Raw genomic sequence first — 20,742 nt, 5'->3', positions numbered from 1 at the left:
TTAACCCGGTTCTGTGCTAGCTGCATCCACTTGACCCCTGCGAACTTCTTAATCTCATCCGCCCACCTAACTTTCTTTCCGCCCACCTAACTCTAAGGACCTTAAAAATTACAGACCAATCAGCTTACTGTCTGTTACGTATAAGGTATTTACTAAGGTAATCGCTAATAGAATCAGGACAACCTTAGACTGCAATCAAGCAAAGGATCAAGCAGGGTTTCGGAAACGGTACTCTACTATCGATCATATCCATGCCATCAATCAGGTGATAGAAAAATGCTCGGAATATAATCAGCCCTTATACATAGCATTCATTGATTACGAAAAAGCATTTGACTCAGTTGAAACCTCGGCGGTGATGCAGGCATTGCGAAATCAGGGGGTAGACGAGCCGTACGTGAAAGTGCTGGAAGATATATATAGTGGCTGCACAGCAACCATAGTTCTGCATAAAGAAAGTAACAAAATTCCCATAAAGAAAGATGTTAGGCAAGGAGACACAATCTCCCCAGTACTATTCACAGCTTGTTTAGAGGAAGTATTCAGAGACTTGGAATGGGAGCAGTTAGGGATAAGGGTAGATGGAGAATACCTCAGTAATCTGCGATTTGCTGATGACATTGCCTTGCTAAGCAACTCGGGAGATGAACTGCAAATAATGATTGATGACCTAGACAGGAAAAGTAGAAAGGTAGGCTTGAAAATCAATATGCAGAAGACTAAGGTAATGTTCAACAGCCTCGGGAACGAACAGGAGTTTACATTAGGTAGCGAAATACTGGAAGTAGTAGGCGAATATAACTACTTAGGACAGGTAGTAACCGCAGATCCGGACCATGAAAAGGAAATAACAAGAAGAATAAGATTGGGATGGAGCGCATTTGGCAAGCACTCGCAGATTATGACTAGCAGCTTACCGGTATCGCTCAAGAGGAAAGTATACAACAGTTGCATCTTGCCTGTACTCACCTATGGGGCTGAAACGTGGAGGCTAACCAAGAGAGTTCTACTTAAGTTGAGGACAACCCAGAGGGCTATGGAACGAAAAATGGTAGGGGTAACATTAAGAGATAGAAAGCGTGCAGAGTGGGTCAGAGAAATAACGCAAGTTAACGACATTCTAGTGGAAATTAAGAAGAAGAAATGGACATGGGCAGGACATGTAGTGCGAAGAGAGGATAACCGATGGTCGCTGAGGGTAACAAACTGGATTCCAAGGGAAGGAAAGCGTAGCAGGGGGCGGCAGAAAGTTGTGTGATGTAGTTGCACACAATTCTAAATGATGACCTATCCTCTTATATGCACAGGAAGGGTACCCTTTAACGACATCTCACCGAACTACTTAACGCCAAATAAATAATTATGTCTCAAATAAGCTCATCTCTGGAAGGGTCTGTTGACAGGTTTGGCGCGCAATCAGTAAAATTTTGCTGATAATAAATGCACTTTATTTAGGCATGATAATGACAATTACTATTTTGCAATACCAAATCTGCACGCACAAACATATTAAAAGCTTGCCCCGCGATAAACAAGTTATAAGCAATTGATGGTCTTTGAAATTAGTACTGATGTGATTGCGTAAAGCCTAATACATAATATATTAAAAATTTGGCCCGCGATATACGAGTCATAAGCATTCGCTAGCTTTTGAATTAATAACAGAATGATAACATCAAGGTTAACACTACTACGGTTCTGTTCTTATATATTATGCTATACTTGCAAAGGGTATCTTAGCATCGGAGATGCAAGCGGAGCTGACCCTGTTACATTTGAAATTCTCAGAAAATGAGCCTAGATTTCCTGCGTATATCGATTACCCTGTGCTAATATATTACTGCGTTATATTGGCACAGGCATTTTTTCACTTGAAAGCAGCGTTTTTTTTTTTTTATGCTTCAAAAGACAAGATGAAAATAACAAATTGAGGTTTTGCCTCACCAGTAAACTGCGGCGCTTCAACGCAGCTTTTTTAACGTAAATCCCGTTGCATACGGTACACACGATTAATTTAAACACGATGCTATATATAGGGTGTAGACGTCACGCATATCGATTGCGTCGCGGGACGATGTTTAAATACCAGCTTCTTAATACAAAAGACGTCAGTTGGTGCCAGATAAATTTCAAGGCATCCAGAAAAGAGCGTTAAGACCGATTTTAGCGACAACGACAATTGGATGGTGTCCTCACAACACATGCTAAAGATGACACCTATTCGACGTGAATCCGATGATACACAATTCTTCCTTGCTTTGAGCATAACTGTATTCGCTGAGCTTTTCAGTGGCTTCAAACTGACATTTCAACGTTGATACTAGACTTAAATGCTGCTGCCATGCACGTATGACTCTCGCCAGTATGAACACTGTCGGCATGAGCGGATCCGTGATTTCTTGATTTTCACCCCTTAAGTAAGTGTGTCCGTATTGTATCCATTCGCGAACTGTGATTTCATTCCATTCCATACATTTTCAACCCGGCTTTGCTGTAGCGGCTTTTGATCTGTCCCTGCGACGCCTTTCTTCGTCTTATCTTCTTTTCTTCTTGTATCTCAAACCCTGCCTCGTTGTAAGCAATAAATTGAATGAACTGTAGGAGAGATAAAACAAATGAGCCCTTCCACGTGGATTTTTGAGCACTTCTTAGTTTTAAATATGTGTACAAAAGAATGAAACTTATTTGAATTTTCATATTTAAGGTTATTCATTCTTCTCATGTGCGAACCCTCAATGCGCCCCTCCACTCACAGCTTCTCCCAATGGCACTTTTTTTTTTTTTAATTTTGAAAACGATTTCGTGGCTCACCAGTGGCGTGGACGGAGCGTGTTGGCAGAGCGTGTTCGTGACAATTGTAAATAATTAACGGGAAAAAAAATCGTTTCCATCTCAGGAATTGAACAACAATCATTCCGTTCACCATTCGAGTACGCAACACAACACTCTATGTCAACTTTTCTTTCATTGAACTCAAATATACAATGTATACACAAAGAACATCAGTCGTATTTAACTAAAGTAACATAACTACATTTTTTTTCATTATCTCCGTTGTTTCAATGTACTGGAGATAGTCAGAGGCTGAATCCACAAGTTTGATCATTTATTAATACCTTGCAATGGCTTCCTTAAAATAATATTTTACTGGCCGCGCGTCAAGGCCTGCATAAGGCACCGCCACCCTAATTCTCCATATGCTATGAAGGCCCAACGCCATTACAAGGTCATAAGGAATATGTCGACTTCCTGAGAAAGAGTCCTTTATTCTCCTTGTCTAGCGTAAGGACGCCGATGGATGCTGACGGAAAGGACAATAGCGTAGTAAGCAAGTTAAAATAGATAAAAAAAAAACGTCCAAAAATTTTAAACAAACTGCCTCGGCTACAATTTCATGGAAGACAACGAAATCGCTTCGAAATTGCACAATTCAAAGCAATTCAAAGGCGTCATTAGCTAGGTTGACACAAAACATTAAAACACAGCTGTCAAGTGCGGTTCTCGCCGTGGAGCCGCAAATGTGCATGGAGCCTCAAATCAGCCTCGATATGTTCACATCATAAGCTGCACATTTTAATGCTAAAGCATTAAAAGGGAAAATAGAGTTGCAGACGTCGAAAGAGCAGCGAAACACAGAACGCATTCATAAGTGAACTGGCCCCGAAGTTGCAATGTTTTCGCGTTTCCGTACATAACAAGACTTAATTGCATCCTTGTAATACTTTAGTATTTTCCAAACGCGGTCATAGCTCAAATCCATACGTTTTAAGTATCAAGGAAGTACTTTTACACCAATAACTCAGATTTCGTACAAAATAAACACGGAGCCATCATCCTTTTTTTCCTTCTCTTCGTTCTGTTCTTAAGTCTAGAGCATGTACTGTACCACTACAATCACTACCGCTACTTGAGAATTCAGTAAGCCGCTATCATTCTCAGAACATAACTTTTGTCACTAGTCAATGAATTGGCGCCAGTAAATGCTAAGCAGATGTTTCATTATAGTCAGTGTTTCGTTATAGCTACTGCTCCATTATTGCCCGGAGGCTTCACAAAGGCGACGTTAACCACGAATAATTCTCACCTTCATAGCACTGCAGTGCCGTCGCACTAAAAAAAAAAAATGGATAGATAAAGAAGCTAAGATTCTCGAGATATTTGATGCTGCATTCAAACATTGTGCAAGCAAAGTAAGACGGAATTTTTCGCCACTTACCCCTGTCATTTCTGCTTTTCATCCCAAGATGAAGAAAAACAGCAAAGTAACGCACTGCAGCGGCAACGCGGCTTTCATTTTAGTCCGGTGGATTTTTCAGCAGTTCCCGTCTGCACAAGCAAAAAATAAGGAGAACCGAACTGAGAAAAACTATAAAAGTATGGTTAAAGCATCAGGGATAGCAGAAGAGGTCTTCGTAAACGAACAAATTGGGATACCTCTCCGCGTTCCACAGAACGATCACAAAACTACAGCTTCTCGTGTTGAAAAATGGTTGCAGCCATAGATCGCGACATGCTCTAGAAATGATGCGAAGCAGAGGGGAGAAAACTTGTCATTTTTGTTTGTTTTTTTTTATTCTACATGCGACTGAAGCACACAAAGGCATGAAGCACCGTGTTGCACTGAGAGCTTTTAGAGGAAGAAGGCGCAAATTTTCCCGTTATTTTGGCAGCTCTATGCGGAAATGAATAGCCTTGTCAGCTTTCGGGACACGGTTCGTTTCACCTTCATCGGCTAACTGTGCCATCACCTAAAGGGCGTTCCTTTTTACCGTGGCAGGTTGCAGAAACCTTCGCGTGCGAGAAACACCGCTTCTTTTCTATATCAGGTGGTTATCAGCTCAGTGTGAGGTGAAATTGTTCTAGCTCTTTTTCGTGAATATATTTCACCGCGGAGCGTATATCATTAATATAGAAGAAATCGAGTGCAGCGAGTGCTGGTCTCGCAGCGGTGCCGATGGAAAAAAGAAAAACAGCGAGCGCGCTTAAAGCGAAAATGGAGGAAAGGGAAAGAGAAACAAAAAAGGTCCATGAAAGAAAGTGCCTTTAGCGCACTAAGCGCAACTGACGCGCTTTTGTTGGAACAAGGTAGACTTGCATTCGGTGTGGACGTAAACGCAGGTAAAGATATTTGGTATGAAAGAGTGGACCCGTGTATTCAAGCCCGCATAAGTTTGAGCCTTGTGGTAGCGGATGCATGTGTACAGGAGGAAGGATGACCTTTTCGCCTTATTTTTTTCTAAACAGCCACACCAATGTTTCCGCTAACACTGTGGAAAAGCAGTTCGATATAAAAACAAAACAATATTTTCAAGAAAACACCATCAACTCTAGCGGATACAAAAAATTCTTCTAATTATATGAATACTAGCTAAATCGCTGTAACGTTTTAATTACCGAAGTAAGGTCGCCAGCGTCAATTGCGAGTTTGTCGACGTCGAGAACACGATAACATGTCAGGTTTCGAAACGAAAACAAAAAAGAAATTCCGAGGACGTTTACAATATTCCCTAATTCAAAATTTGAGCGCAGTTTCCTTATCTTTGGCTTGCTTCCATGACGCCAGAGTACTCTTGGCTGCGCGAACAGCCATTGACTACTGCAATTGGTTAAGTAATTGGTTACTGCAAGCAATTAAAGTATGATGGGTCCTGTCGGCGGCGGCGATGGCCTTCTGCTGCGGCGGTGCGAACTGCACGGTACTTTCGGAATCGCAGCGCACATCTGGATTCTGATGTCGGCGGCGCTGAGGCTCTGTTCGGGCAGCTCGTGTAGCAGCATCGACAGAAGAAGCATTTTGTTGCTGTGGTTGTCGTTTACCAAATAGCATATGGCACACACCCACACAGGAGACCGGTCAAAAATTTGGCAGCGACAAGAGCTTCAGATATATACTTGCATGCCTTTCTAGGCATGAAAGTATACATCTAATAAAAATGATTGGAGAGGTAAAGGAAAAGAAACGAAAAGGTGGAATAAAAGAAATACAAAATGAAATGCCATAAGGCACACGGGAGACTGGTACTTGGATTTGTAGAACGAGTGATGTTAAAAAAAATTATCAAGCTCAAAGTATTTGATCCCAGTAAAACGTTTTGCATAGCGCTAAAAACAGACCTGTGACTGTGGCCAAGGCTAGTGTCGTCAGATGATAATAACATTGGGCTACTTAAACTGAGACCAAGCTGTTGCAATGGCTTTTCCAACAACCGCCTTCTCAACATGGTGAAGCGGCGGCAAAACAATAAAAAACGAACTAATGATTCCTGTTCACCGCGAAGTGCGCAGGCTGGAAAAAAATGCCAAAACAAATGCCAAATGAAAGTGTGCAGATAGAAATTCAGGGCGGGATGCGGCAGCGCAGCCTTATTAGAGAGATCTCAAGTTGCCGTGAATGGCATAATTTCCGACTGCAAGAATATTTGAGATGAAGCTCTTAAAAGATGTACAGTTTGAGTGTCTAACAAAATGCTTCTGCTGTGCTGTACTCTGTCGCCAGGATGATAGGTAACGCAGGGCCTCGAGGGACGCCCATCGGTTGCGTCGCTAATTCTTCCTCTTTTTTTTACAAGGCGATGCTGTGAACAGCGCGACCGGCGCAGACAATATGCGAAAAAAAAAAAAAAAACATCGCATGCTGCTGATGAGTGCGCGATGTAGAGCTCGTGGATCTTCTTTCTCTTCTGAGACATTCGCCGTGGCTCGTCAATCTCTTTCGCTCCGTTACACCGGCGCCGAACTAGCGTAACCGCTGAAAAGCCGTAAAAAACTGTGCTCTTAAAAAAAAATTCAATTTTCTAAAGCTTTCCAGCCACGAGAAAGGAATTGAGACGCGTTTTTACTTATCGAACCGAAACAGAGAGCATTAAACGCCTAGGAATCTTGGCGCAGACCAAATATTCGCTCATGGCGCATTGCACTGCCTTCAGCGCCCAATTTGTATGGCAAGCAATATTTTGCCATGCCATAATCGGTTTGTAGCTTGCTGCAGAATAAAAACAACTGTCATTGCCAGCTGCGTAGTTAATGTTGAGAACGATCGAGAGAAAAAAAAAACAAAAGCTACATGAGACGTCCTAGCAGAGTCGATAGTTAAAGTTGGCGCCGTTGTTATTACGACACGCCAGCACTCGCTGCCTCGTGTGGACCGAGATTTCAGCGCTGTCCATTTGCCCTCGAAGTTGAGGTATCGTAGGAGAAAAAGCGCCGTATATCCTAGGCTTTAGAAATAATGAGTGTTGCGTTGTTTCAAGGATTGAAATGACAGCGTCATGGTGACATCTTCAAATTCCTCGTTGGCACTAACTACCCGACTTCATTAATTAGAAAATTAGAGATTTATTCGCATGGTTGTATATATGAAGAGTTTTATAGTAAAATTTGGCCGAAGAAACTCACAGGTTGTTCTTGCCTTTTTTGTTCTACTTTGAACTCGTTATTTTTAGGCCCCTTTGAAGAAGGTAACTGCAGCTCCCTGGTTATATTGAAGTAATCGGCAAAACCCTCTCCTTTACCTTGGTAAGCTCCTTCTCCTACTCGCAAGATATTTACAAGTTTAGCACTGTAATTTGACGACTAAATTCCACGGATTACACTGCGGCCAAACAAGTCATCCTGTTATATAAGGCAATCTACAAACCTGAGCATTTCTTTAATGGAACACGATGCTAAGAATGTGCGGCGGTAAAGGATACAAACTTTCAACATTTAAAGTATTCGTTTGGCTGAAAAGCTCAAGAAGTTTACACAGTGCATTAGGACAACAGAATTTGGAAGCACATGTCTACAAAGCTGATTTAGGAAAAATATTTTCACCAGCCACTGTATGCGCTTGCGTGCTCAGTTTCAATGTTATGCGTAGGGTTCTGAAATTTAACACGTCTACATTTCTGACCGCCGAAGTAAGCCTTTTATTTAAACATTATTATACATATATGATTTAAATGAACTATTCTGTGTAAACGGCCTTCTTAATCGCCGTACAAGTAGTCCTTGCCAAGATGATGAATAGGTTAAGAAGGACCAAGGCAGTTTAAACTTCACCGTGCCAACTTTCCCAAGACAGAAATTTCTGTATTATATAGAGAAGCCTATGTTATAATACTTCCCTGGTACATTGAGACAACATGCACCTTGTTGGCGCTCTGTGGCGCATACTGTAGCTTTTTTTTTTTTTATTGTCACAGACATGAAGATGCCAGCATGCGGCAACCACCAGCGGTTATGTATTGAAGAAGAAAACAAGCTAGCAGGAGTCAGCCTTCAGTTTCTTTGAATCTCCTTTCTCGAATTATTTAAGAATCCTTCTAATTCATTGATATGATTGGGCAAGAAGACTGCCAGTTTCTGAAATACAGGATTGTTAAAGATTGTGATCACTGGGGCCACACTTCGCATAGGCTGCTCAAAAGGCTGGTTTCCGAAGTTAAACCTGAGGTTTATACCTTTGCATTTCTTAAACAGTTTTTCAATCTTATTTTGGAAGTAAACCATCGTCCATATTTAAAAACGCTGCTTTGCTTACAAAACTGGGAGCCGTTTATATATCATCGCATCCTCTACCCACAGGTTAGGACTCAGCAAGCATCGAAATGGATTGCTAAAATCCTGAACCATTAAAATCAGATAGATGATTTTTCCGGAGAACAAAAACGCGTCATGAAAAGTAGAGATACTTTCTGTTCATAGCGTATACAGGACGTTTCTGTGAACATTTTCGCAATTCACAAATTAATTGTGAAGATAGAAAGAAAATCTCTTCTGCTACGAAACGTCAGTTAACTGGGCATCAGTGTTAATGAAAGCTACAAGTAATTCTTATTTTAAATAAATTATGTAAAATTTACGTATTTACTTTTAATCACTAGACCCCGGTTGCTAGACCCTACAGAGAGTTCTAAACCTCGGACAAGGCATTTACATGTCGCCGCTTAAAGAAAGTCAGGACTCGGAAGCATTGCAGGGCAAGGAAAGGATTTGCCTCCCCTGTACAAAATTGCTACTGATGTTTTAAGGTAGAGAGGAAGCTCAGTGCAAATGCATCTTGCCATGATGACATTGACAGCACTTGCGGCATGAATTCGAACCAAATGCGCTATTTTACCACGACTTCCACTTTCATTTCTTTCTTTAGTTGGCGCCAGCACACAGGAACTTATCGCCAATTGCGTACAATATTATTTTTTAGAACAATGAAGCAAAATCAAAAAGTTGATATGGCTGTAAAGTACATCTGCAGTTCCAATTAGGCGTCGTAGTTGCCAGCGGTAGGGTGTGTTTGCAGCTAGCTTCCTGCACTCCTTATTAATTACTTGACTAGCAGCCACACAGTGGATCGCCTTTTTAAAATCTACGAACAACATAGATCAATTAGAGTATGCTACACAATTTTTGTTTCACATATTGTTTGGTTTGTTAGCCTATTAGCATCATTTTTAAAATCACTGAAGTCCACTCTGGCTGAAAGAATGTTCCTGATATATTCTCTTCCTTTGCACCAGCTCAAAAGTGGCACAATAGATTAACAAGGGGAGGCAGGCTTAACCCTTGCGTCGGGCTCGGCTCGTTTGGAATTAAATGCTTGAATAATGCGTCTTTATTTCCGCCTTGAGCACACGAGAACACATTGTTACTGTGCGATTCGTTGTTCAAGAAGCCCTTGTGCCATGAAGTATTCATCATAATTACCATTTCTCTTGAAACTATGCATTTCAGAAATGCTAGCAATTTTTCCCTGGAAAATCGAATACACTGTTATTGCTCTTAACCCAATGAAAGATCTGGGCCATGCGTGGTGCCCTCTGCTTGTTATACGACGATCATCAGCAGGATAGCTGCGTTTTGCTAGATGGACGGCCAAAGCTCCGGTCATATCATAAACAAAAAAAAAAAAAACCCCTAGAACAAAAGTACATCTGCGCAGCGAAGAGCGCGTGTGCGAAGACTACGTGTCGGCACAAAGCGAGGAAATGACCTCAATAGCCCAGTTCTCCAAATCGCTTCGCCCTTCTCAGGGCACAGCCAAGTCGTTATGCATTCGTGACCTTAGTTCATTTGGTGGCCCTCGCTGCGACCGTTGAGTTCCCTTGTCTTGTCGTGGCCCCATTCTCCTCAAAGAGAGAGTGGTTGAAGAGTTATTTTTGGTTCCTATCTGTAAGTGCTCTTTGCGTTGGTGTCTGTTTCCGAGTAGCCATTTCTTTACGTTTTTGGTCAGAGGAGTAAAATAACTCCACGCATTGTAGATATCTGATGTACATGAGCTAAGACTCGCTATTTTAAGACGATCGAAGAATTTTTAAAGAAGAATTACAATGATTATTTTGTGATCTACAGACAAAATTTAGTTCGAGATATCGAAGATTAATTGAGGAACAGGGTTCACTTAACGGTCATGTTTAATTCCAACTACACTTCTAGACAGAGAATTCTTTTGAGCCCTTTTGGTAGTTAGAACACCCAACCTTCACCACACCCTTAGCACGCTGTTGCTTTATACCGCAAACACAGCGTTGTGCTCCCATCGGAACCTCAAACCGCTATAGACACGGAATGAGCTTTTGGGCTCTGTGACACTATGGAGATAAAAAAGGAAACAGGCGTGACGGATATTGTTGAAGTGAGTTTTCAAAGACACGTCATAACTGAATAATGTGGCTGCTTTCTCAAGCTATATTTGTGCTATATAAAGGCGTTGCCATCATGTAAATAATCATTAGGTTACTCGCGCCTTGATACACTGCAAATGAAGGAATCGCGGCACCGGAAAGATCCAAAGCTTTTTGCAGCACTGTACTTTGCTTTTCCTCTCTTTATGTTGATTGATTTAGTAGACACAAATTATTCTTAGCCACACACATAGGTTTGTGCCTCGACGTTTACATTACTTAGAGAATCTCCGCATCGTCACCTGTTGCTTTGATTTTCCTGCAGGTTCTTGAATGCAGTCCATCGTGATGAGCAGAGACCGTCGAGCATCTGTTACACTGGTAAGGAAATTCTAACATAATATTAACCATTAAATTATCTTTTTCACTGAAATACTACTCACATTTTGCAAATATTGGGTGAAATGTGGAAGCCGTAAAAATAAAAAGCACGTAACAGAAGTCGGAACGAGATTGCAGAGGGCTGCTTACAATTCGATGTTTAGGCGAACTGTGATCGCATTTGCCGAAGATGTTTGCCTACTTTGTTTGCCAAACAAGATGTTACTACTTGCGCCCTTATCTTCGAGAGATAGTCGGGAAGAAAAAAGAAGGGGGGACACACTTTGGTCATCGCGATCGTAAAATGAAAGACGGGTTCCTTAGAATCGAGTAAATATGGTAACCGCTTTTGGTTAGGCTTACTTTTCATCTTCAAAACCTCTTCCAATACCAACGTGCTAGATAGGCCTTGCCGCAGTACAATATGGATAACAAAGACCACCCCACCCAGCTTTCTATTCTTCTTACAAGAGCGAAGTGTGTAGGATTTCTTTGCCGATTCTTCTTTCGGAAGATTTTAAGCGCCGATACGTTGCGTGGCGTTACTGTTTATTTCTCTTCCTGCTCTATTGAGTCTCTCAAGCTATCGGTGCTTGATGAGTTGTTATTTCTCTTTTACGTTTGTTGGGTAGTTACCTCCGGCATTCGAACGCCACGTTTGCCGACGTTTCTTCATCCGCCGCAGACACGGAGCATTACGCCGATTGGCTGCAGGCGTCGCCCTCGACCGAAAGTTCAGGAAATGCGCTGCCTTCCATAAACTTTGCTTCCCGCTCTGGGTGTGCCATTCCTGGTTTCAGGGGACGTGGTGTGGAGCCATATCTACCGAATGAACGGATTTTACGGCTCTTTAAACTTGAAACTTTACCATCTTCTCTACTCGCTTTCTTCGCTTCGCACCGAACACACGGCTCACTAGGCATATCGTGTGTAGAGGGCGCTGGCAACCATTACGTTTTCATCCGCCAGTAGGCTGGCTCCAAGTTGAAAGCAGTTCAGTTGAGTGGGCTTTACACTCATCACGTTCAGGGGAACATAGAGCGGCTGGAAATCTGGATACCTCGCGTAGCGCATTTAAACGAATGATTGCAGTTTCTTTCTCTTCAGTAAGGAATTCCTCCGTGCTGCTTGGTTTGCGCGTAGAATAATCAAGAAAAATGTATGTGCTAATCTTCAGGTTTCATTTATGCCTCTTTTGATTCATTCAATTTGACATTCAATTATGCACGTTAGTTCAGGAACGAAGGGAACTAGTGAATTGTCTACTAGAGCAGCGAGAAGGATCATACTGATACATAAGCGGCCTAAATAATCTTTTGGAATAAGGTACGCATGACCTCATATTTGCATTTTAGGATTGTGTTTGTGTACATTCGAGGACTTAGCGTCGTGCTCTCTTAGGTGCGCTATGGTTGTTCTTGAAATCGAGTAGACTTCGCTTTCTTAGACGCTATGCCATCCATTTAGGAGCAATCATCTAAACCCTTTATACATAAGCGAAATTTTCTTAATGTTGAGGCCCACAATAGAGAGGGGAAAATCTGACTGTAGGCTATTCCGCATCGCTTCTAAGGAGATCCTTGGCTGTACTACGACCAGCTTGCTGAGGCCTTCAATAGTGGCCACTAACAAAAATGCGAATTGCAGTACTTTCTCTGAGCAGAGGTGATTCAAATCGCATTCCGGGTAAAGCACACACATTCTATAAACCTTCCGCTGACTCTTATCAAGAATTTTCAGATGAGTTTTCCACGCTCATGAGAAAAAAAAAAAACCAGCGTTACAAAACGACGAAATGCTTATAAATTGTCAATCATATAATAACTTGATCTTTATTGGCATCAGGTATATTTTGACTGTTCGCAAGCCGAAGTAAGTTTTCAGCTCTCGTGTATTCATTATCCACATCTTACCGCTTTCAGCGCATATGTGTATGCGTTCCTGTAAAGACGCACGCGATGTTTTCGATGGCTAAGCTGTAGCAGTCTATTCAGTAAACGAACAGATTTATCTCGGGACGTATTGTTTCATTAGGCCTAAGCTCAGTTCTTTTAGACCTTTTCTGTGCTAATTCTCTTCTTCATTCCTTCTGCAATAAATGTGATGTCAATATTATAGGAACATTTCAATAGAGATCAACACTGTCTTTTTTTTTTCTTTCATTCTGTGCGCGACACTAATTGAACAAATGCATTTATTACCAGTCAGTCATACTGTTCAAAAAAAGACACACAAAAAAAGGTAGCTATCTGTAAGAGCGGTTAACGGCGGCCTTCGGTAAAGCAATGTAATTCCACGGCAGCAGCCTTCGTACTATGCCGCCCGCGCATTTAGCAGCAATACAAACGTAGTGACACAAATGTTACATACGAACACCGCACGCAGACATGCGACAGCGGAGCACGCACTCGCACACACACGCGCGCGCGCGCATGCAGATAGTCGGGAAAGATATCAGAAAAAAGCTTCCAAAGAGGTTTCCTCGTTGACTGCGCTGCGATTTCGGGATGGTAATGCCTCTTCGGGTTGTCCTTACGTGAAGGAGTCTTCGACAAGTTTTTCTCAAGCATCTGTCATCCCAGTTTAGGGTTTGCTTTGTAGGTTCACGGTAGCTCCAATAAATGAACTGTTAAGAAGTACATGTTTTGGGGGATCAATTTTCCTTGTAAGAATAAGGAATCGTCGTTGATAATGCGCATGCAGATTGATCAGTGCCCCACTTTTTGCATTTGTTTGGAGGCATATACTTAGTGGAATCTTGAAGAAAGCCAGAGCTTCTCCGACTAGCCCATTTGTACCTCTGACGACCTTGGGGGAGGTTTCGCTTCTCACGAATGCTCTACTTGTGAATAACAGCATTGAAACGCCCTTAATTACGATTTATAGAAAAGTTCCTTATAATGTTCTGCACAATTTCTTCACTCTGCTGTTGGACGAATTCTCAGCTTGTCAATCCGCTTAATCGGCAAGAAATCACAAAGCAACGAGCTTTTTTTTTTTTTTTTGAGTCCCCGGACAGAGAGCTTAAGTAAATGAAAGTAACTGTACCCCGACGCCTATCTGTAAGTTCAGTTTCCGCAACTTCATTGCTTTGTCACTAAAATTAATTGGCATAATTTCTTTAGTACATCTAAAATTTAGACCGAGAGGAAACATACATTTTTCCTTTCTAACAGATCATGGATATTAGGGCCAAATAGAACCGGACACTTTATATAAGGTATTAAAAGTAATGTGACTTGCAATGAAGTAGCCAAGAAAGAGACACAAAGAGGTTTTCTGTTGAACTGAAGATGACTGCACATCCTTAAGCTACTGTTAAAAGGCATTTTGTCGATTCCGCCCCGGATAATGCATGCATATTGTGCGCTCACAGTTCATTACTGTACTTGGTATAGAAAGCCTGCGTTGGAAGAACATAGACGGCACTTAAAATCAAAATTTATTTTATAGAGCCATAATTTCTTTAGCATGTGAACAGCTCATTAACACTCTCTGGCTACTTTCTGGTTCCCACATATATCAGGTTACATTTTAGTCCATGCGTAAAAAACACCTAAGATAAACTGTACACGTAAAATTGCAGATAAATAAGAGGGGATTTAAGAGGCCTTACGGGAACATTTTTAGAAGTTATGTTTCAAAGCGAATAACAAGTGAAATCATGTTTTGTAAAGCTGCTGTGCGAAGCATAGGCCATGCGTCCTCGTCAACCAAGTAAAAAAATAAAAAAAAAAACGTTGTATCGCATCGCTAAGCCTTACGTGTGAAATTAGACTGCTAAATGAGCTTAGTTTAACCTATTGTGCTTGGCTGATCCTAATCAAGCCTAATTAGGCATATGAAGGTGGAATTACGGCTAATACGCGTTCAAAGAGCAGCGTGCTACACAATGACCTCAAATGTTAAACTTTCATTTCCTGACCAATTTATGTTAATTAGGCGTAGCGTGCATGTCCTTTGATCTTGGATAAGGTCATGGAACTCATGGTAGGCATGGCCACTCGTAGCAATTCATAAGATAACCATAATTCGCAATTCATAATTCATAAGATAACAAAGCTAGACTTTCTTGCTGCCATAGCAACTCTCGGTTGAGCCGAAGAAACTAGAAATCAGGGGAATCAACCATGGTTACTTAAGATTTACTTCGCGCTGAAAGAGGCCTGCCAGCGCAATTTTTTCGTGCTCTGTTGTGGTGCAGCTGCTGTCCGCCTGCCTCCTACCCTGGTGCAGCCCAAGCGTTCACGGCTCCCGCACAGAGCGAGTATTCGCTCAGTTGAAAGCACTACGCGAATGTGAACAGCGGGCGTTCTTCGATGCTGGAGACAACGACACCGGTGAGCCAATCATCGCGGTTGGGCATATGACGGGTGTGAAGTCGTATAATCTCATGCTCACTTACAGTACCCTGTCACGATTGCTGCTAAAATGTTTAAAATCAACATGTACAAAAAGGCCATCTTTGAGGCTAAATGCCTTCAGAATACGGGAAACCGAACTCAGCAGGCAGACCCATTTAACTAACATCCTTTGAACAAGGAGTAATAATTGAGGGTACATGTTCGGAAAAACAAACTGATAAACTGACCTCGGCCTCATTTGTAGCAAGGTAACGTGCTACAATGCCTGATGAGCTCTTTAAACCATTTATACTTATATATCTCACTGAAGTCTTATTTCTAGAAATATCAGGTAACTAGATCACCACTCTGTAGTAAAATCTTTCCTGCAATGAAATGTGCACAGGTGTGTCTGTTATGAAACAGTATATACACTTTCTGCAAAAGGGCCATTTTTTTATTTCTCTATCAAAGGTTTATCTAACTTTTAAATAACACAAGGCCAGAGAAAAATCTATTATAAAATGGGCAGTGTCGTGCCTGCCACGCTTAATTATCAAGTAACCATTAGCTGCATGATAATGCCGTTTTTATTTATACAACGGACCTCTACACCTGTTGAAATGTGTAGAGAAATTCAACAAGCAAGTATCGAGTTTTATATATTCGACTTGCAAAGCAGGCGGCGAACTGAAATTCCTTTTGAGTCGCGTTTGTGTGTGTGTGTGTGTGTGTGTGTGTGTGTGTGTGTGTGTGTGTGTGTGTGTGTGTGTGTGTGTGTGTGTGTGTGTGTGTGTGTGTGTGTGTGTGTGTGTGTGTGTGTGTGTGTGTGTGTGTGTGTGTGTGTGTGTGTGTGTGTGTGTGTGTGTGTGTGTGTGTGTGTGTGTGTGTGTGTGTGTGTGTGTGTGTGTGTGTGTGTGTGTGTGTGTGTGTGTGTGTGTGTGTGTGTGTGTGTGTGTGTGTGTGTGTGTGTGTGTGTGTGTGTGTGTGTGTGTGTGTGTGTGTGTGTGTGTGTGTGTGTGTGTGTGTGTGTGTGTGTGTGTGTGTGTGTGTGTGTGTGTGTGTGTGTGTGTGTGTGTGTGTGTGTGTGTGTGTGTGTGTGTGTGTGTGTGTGTGTGTGTGTGTGTGTGTGTGTGTGTGTGTGTGTGTGTGTGTGTGTGTGTGTGTGTGTGTGTGTGTGTGTGTGTGTGTGTGTTTTATGTGGCAATAAAAGTTGAGAGCATCATTTCGAGAGTGCCAAACATTAACCAAGGTGTGCTTTTTTGCATCTGCGCAGAATAGTTCTCTTAAAAAGAAGCAACTGTGAAACCTAAAGTAAGGATCCCAACTACGTATTTTAAACTCCATGTGTCCGACTTGTGATGCCGACAGCTGGATGCGACTGGAGGTTCGACGGCTGGCACTGCTGGCCTCCGACACCACGGGGCACCACGGCTCGGGCGCCATGTCCAAGTCTCTTACCCGGCATTGTGAACTCATCGGGTGAGTGATAGGAGAAGGTGCGCATGATGGTGGCACCAGTTCTGCCGAAAAACTCGCCGTTTCTTTCCTCTTTCTGCTAGTTCGCGTGCTTCGACTATGCCTCCGTGAAAGTCAATATGCGGCGTAGTGAGGACAAAACCGCCTCTTTACTTAGCTGTCTCTGCAGTGGTTCTGATGCAGCCTTCGATACCTCAATAAGTGACGTACAGCGTGGTTGGCAAGGCGAGGATCCTTTACACTGACTTCGATAGTGCCGTAGTTCTGAATGCCTCCTGCGACCAGCCAAATGAAAAATTGATTCTAGATTCTAAAGTAGCTACTACAATTTTTATTACGCTAAAAGTTTCGTCAAGTTTTGAATGTAGAAAAAAAAAAAGGCCTCTCTGCGGTATGCACAAGAAAGTCAACAAATGCCAAAGCAAAGGAAAGCATAAGGGAATGTCTGTTTCTTTCTTTCTTTTTCTCAAAACCTTAATTGCTGCTCAGAAAGGGAACTGTTATCGTGATTATTTGATGCGCAGCAGTTTTGTACTTTGTTCATAAAATAATATAATAAACGAATCTGCAGAAATTTGAATATCGTCACTAGGTATTCTCAGTTCTGTGTTTTTTGCTGGTAAATTATTTACGTTGGTTTATTGTTGTTAAACGAGTAGACCTGATTTGCAGCGCTGTTTTCAGGCATAATTAGCTGCAGCCAAGCATCTTGAATAGCTCTTTTGTGTCAAGGTAAAATTGGGTCAAATTTTCATTGACACGAGCAAGCAACTCCCGTACTTTTTCAATTCCTACCACATACCATCGACATAACCGTTCAAAGCCCTACTCCTATACCCTCCTTTGACACTCTTGGTTGACAAAAGTTGCCACTGCCTTATGTGTGTACGAGAATCTGATCAGCGCTACACATTTTGAAGGTTGACGAGCTCATATAGCAGCTAGAAGACTCATGCTTGGCAGCAAACAGACTCAGAAATCTTCAACTAAAGCCGCTACGCCAAGAAGGCAGCTGAAATAAAACGTGCAAATTGCTCCAATTGAGGAGCGCGATGTGCCTTGAATTGAAACTAGAGGGGCGACAGCACGAGCTGAATTCCTCGCATCGATAAAAACCCTGCAGCGCCAGGATGTTCGAAGTCAATCCAGTATATCTAACAAGGACAAAAAGTTTGTCACGGGAGCGTTGTAAAGAGCGCAAGAACTGTGATTTCTTTTTTTTTTTTTTTTTTTTTTTTTTTAAAGGTGGAATCTCACAGCGCTGACCAATTCGAAAAATTTCTCTTTTTAGAATACTGCGCGCTAAATTCGGCCCAAATTTTTAACTGAATTATTTAATAAGAAATGGTGAGGACCAAAATGTTAATTTTCAGAACTGCTGGCACTTTTAGGCCACTGCATTGAAAAAGTGCCATAAATAAGAATTTTGGCTCTAACTAAATAAACAATAATTAATCGCTGTGTGATTTCGCGAACAGACGTTTTGCGTTTGTGGCAGGGAAGACTGCGCTGTTTAATTTATTTACCTCTGCAGAAGCAAACTCTTTAGCCACCCTGTTCTTGCATTCCTATGTTCTGATAAGCAACGGAAGGATACGTCGGATGTAGAAACAAAGAAACGAGGTAGAGTTTCGGCTAATTAATCGTTACTGGTGGATGTGGGCAATGCTTAATAAATGCTTCATTCAAATGAACGAGTCAAACCGCTGAGCTTTTGAAGTACTGCTCCACAACATTCAGTGCTTGTGAACCCTTACAGGTACGACATCTTACAAGAACAGCCACACATGTTATTCGCCGAACATTTTCCGTGCTAAGCTTGCAGTTCTTTCAGAACGGCTACTTTGGAAGAGCTTGAATTAATAATATGTAGCTCAAGTGGTCCCTGTTCAGCTCGGACTGGGAGGCCAAGCAGGCCTTGGTCCAGAGAGCTAGGACAGCGGAGACGGCCAATGGCGTCCCAGAATCGGGACTGCCATCCAGCACCAAAACCCTTTCTACCTTTCTGAAAAAATTTCACTGCTCATATAAATGTTTGCTGCTTGTTCTTGTCAACTGGTATTCTCTTCACTTAAGCGCCCTGCTTAATCCATGACGCTCGCCTTCTAGAGGCTCCTATAGAGGACAATATAAAATAATGGAACAGTAAGCGGGGCTAAATAAAATATAGGGGTTATTTTGTAATTTCTGCGGTTGAAATGAAAAACTGCTTTGATCACTTATTTGTCAAAGGCGATTATGTACAAAGCAAAAAGACAAAGATGTCTTTTAATGTCATGTCCATGTAAGTCGACGACAATTTTATGCAGGAACCGGCTACTGCCAAGATATGCTCGAATCTTTTTTCTGGTTGCGATTGTCTTAAGTGGCAAAACAATCTGAATGAAAGGTTTGGCACGTAGAGAGATCTATTACTGAGCGCTGAGTCGAATCTGTTTTGGCAGGGACCAGTCTCTGCGTCTTTTATAAAGACTCTTTTCATTAAAGGCTTCGGCGCTTAAATGCAACGCGTTCTAATGATGGTGGCTGTTTGTATAGTTATTTTCACAATTTAAATCACTTGAGAGCCAATACTGGTAGAGTCTAATGCCCCGTGTCCGAGACTGGCCGAATTAGTTATAACCTCCGCACACGCGCTTCACGAAGGCCGTCCACTGCACGGAATGCGGTAAAACAGCACAAATAAGCGCATCCCGATTCATTTATTATTCTGTCATTTCTCGAACGGTCCTTTCTTTGCTTTTAACTTGTGTCTATATTATTTGGAACAAAATTTGCAAATCGAACTCGTAGAGAAACTGTGCCATCTAATAAGCGAAGAAACAGGTAACTATCGCCCTAACGCAGTCCGCCCATACTTTATATTCCTGCCGTTGATGACCGAAATATGGTAATTAGGACTTATGCCAAGGTTTCGGCCGGATGCCAGAGCTTTTGGTTCAAATATTAATATCACGGCAACTTTATATACTTAAATTCTATACGTTAGGTTAACGCCGTATTTCTGCTCTATTTTGGTTCCATGCCTTGCAAGGCTAAGAAAATGTGCCAGCCTTGTGAAACTCTCTGAACTCCTTATATAATACGCCTGGCATTTCTCATATTGAGATTAGGCTCTAGATCTTTCCGTGGAGCGTACGCGTTGTTTTGTTGGGTCAAATCGCAAAATGTATTTTGTTGTCTTTGTGGGAGACTAAGCTCTATGTATAATTTTTGCATACCGTCTGCACGGTGCTTTCTGTATGGCGTAATTCCGTTTCCTGAACGGTAGAGTCCTGCAACTTCTTTATCCACGCTGGGTGCCTCCCAGCGGGTTAAACGCGGTTGTTATCAAGAGGTGTCTCTGAACGCAACCTAAAGGTAGCATACTCACTGAAGGCAGGAAATAATTACGTTGAAGGTAATTGAATAGTGTTGCCGTTGTCATACCGTCACCTCGTGGCTTCTTTTGCGGCTATTAGGATTTAAAAAAACATCACATAATGCAACCTAAACGGGAACAACCCCCAGGAAAGATCTTGGTAGGTTATTTTAACGTTGTGATTTTTTGAAAAAGCAGAAAAAAAGTTGCAATTACAGGATTCGAACAGATGTTTTATTCGCTTAGTGCTCAGGTAAATAGTTTCAATCAATCGCGCCACAGAAGCTTTTTTTTCTGGCATAGTATTTATTACACGCAGTTATGTACATAAAAGTTTATGCACACAGACTATTCACAAAGAACTCCTACGTTTCTAGCTACACAACAGGAAACACAACTAAAAGGCAGGCAAAGATATACACGGTGTCCCAACGAAAGCCAATCAGTTGAAGCAACGGGTACGGTAGGCTTTAAATGCGCTCTTATTCATGTTTACACTATTTTTGATATCTGTCGCCAGGTGACGCTGCCCAGAGGAACCGTTGAGAGAACAGAATTACGTTTCTCTATGCAAAGG

At 41.9% G+C, this 20,742-nt stretch overlaps 1 protein-coding gene across 1 annotated transcript in view; it reads left to right on the top strand.

Moving 5' to 3' along the window:
- LOC146198594 (calcitonin gene-related peptide type 1 receptor-like) overlaps window positions 1-20,742 on the top strand; it is a 111,114-nt gene that overhangs the window by 73,582 nt on the left and 16,790 nt on the right. Inside the window, exons 3-5 of the mRNA XM_084594090.1 lie at window positions 10,927-10,982; window positions 15,187-15,322; window positions 16,697-16,807. Of these exons, the coding sequence (XP_084450216.1) occupies window positions 10,935-10,982; window positions 15,187-15,322; window positions 16,697-16,807 (295 nt within the window). The 5' untranslated portion in view covers window positions 10,927-10,934. The remainder of the gene's footprint in view (window positions 1-10,926; window positions 10,983-15,186; window positions 15,323-16,696; window positions 16,808-20,742) is intronic.

Source organism: Amblyomma maculatum, chromosome 2, assembly GCF_055883805.1.
Source record: "Amblyomma maculatum isolate TAMU_Amacu chromosome 2, ASM5588380v1, whole genome shotgun sequence".
NCBI classification, from domain to species: domain Eukaryota; kingdom Metazoa; phylum Arthropoda; class Arachnida; order Ixodida; family Ixodidae; genus Amblyomma; species Amblyomma maculatum.
The sequence above is the reverse complement of the archived record's forward strand: the minus strand, read 5'-3'. Positions and strand labels throughout refer to the sequence as shown.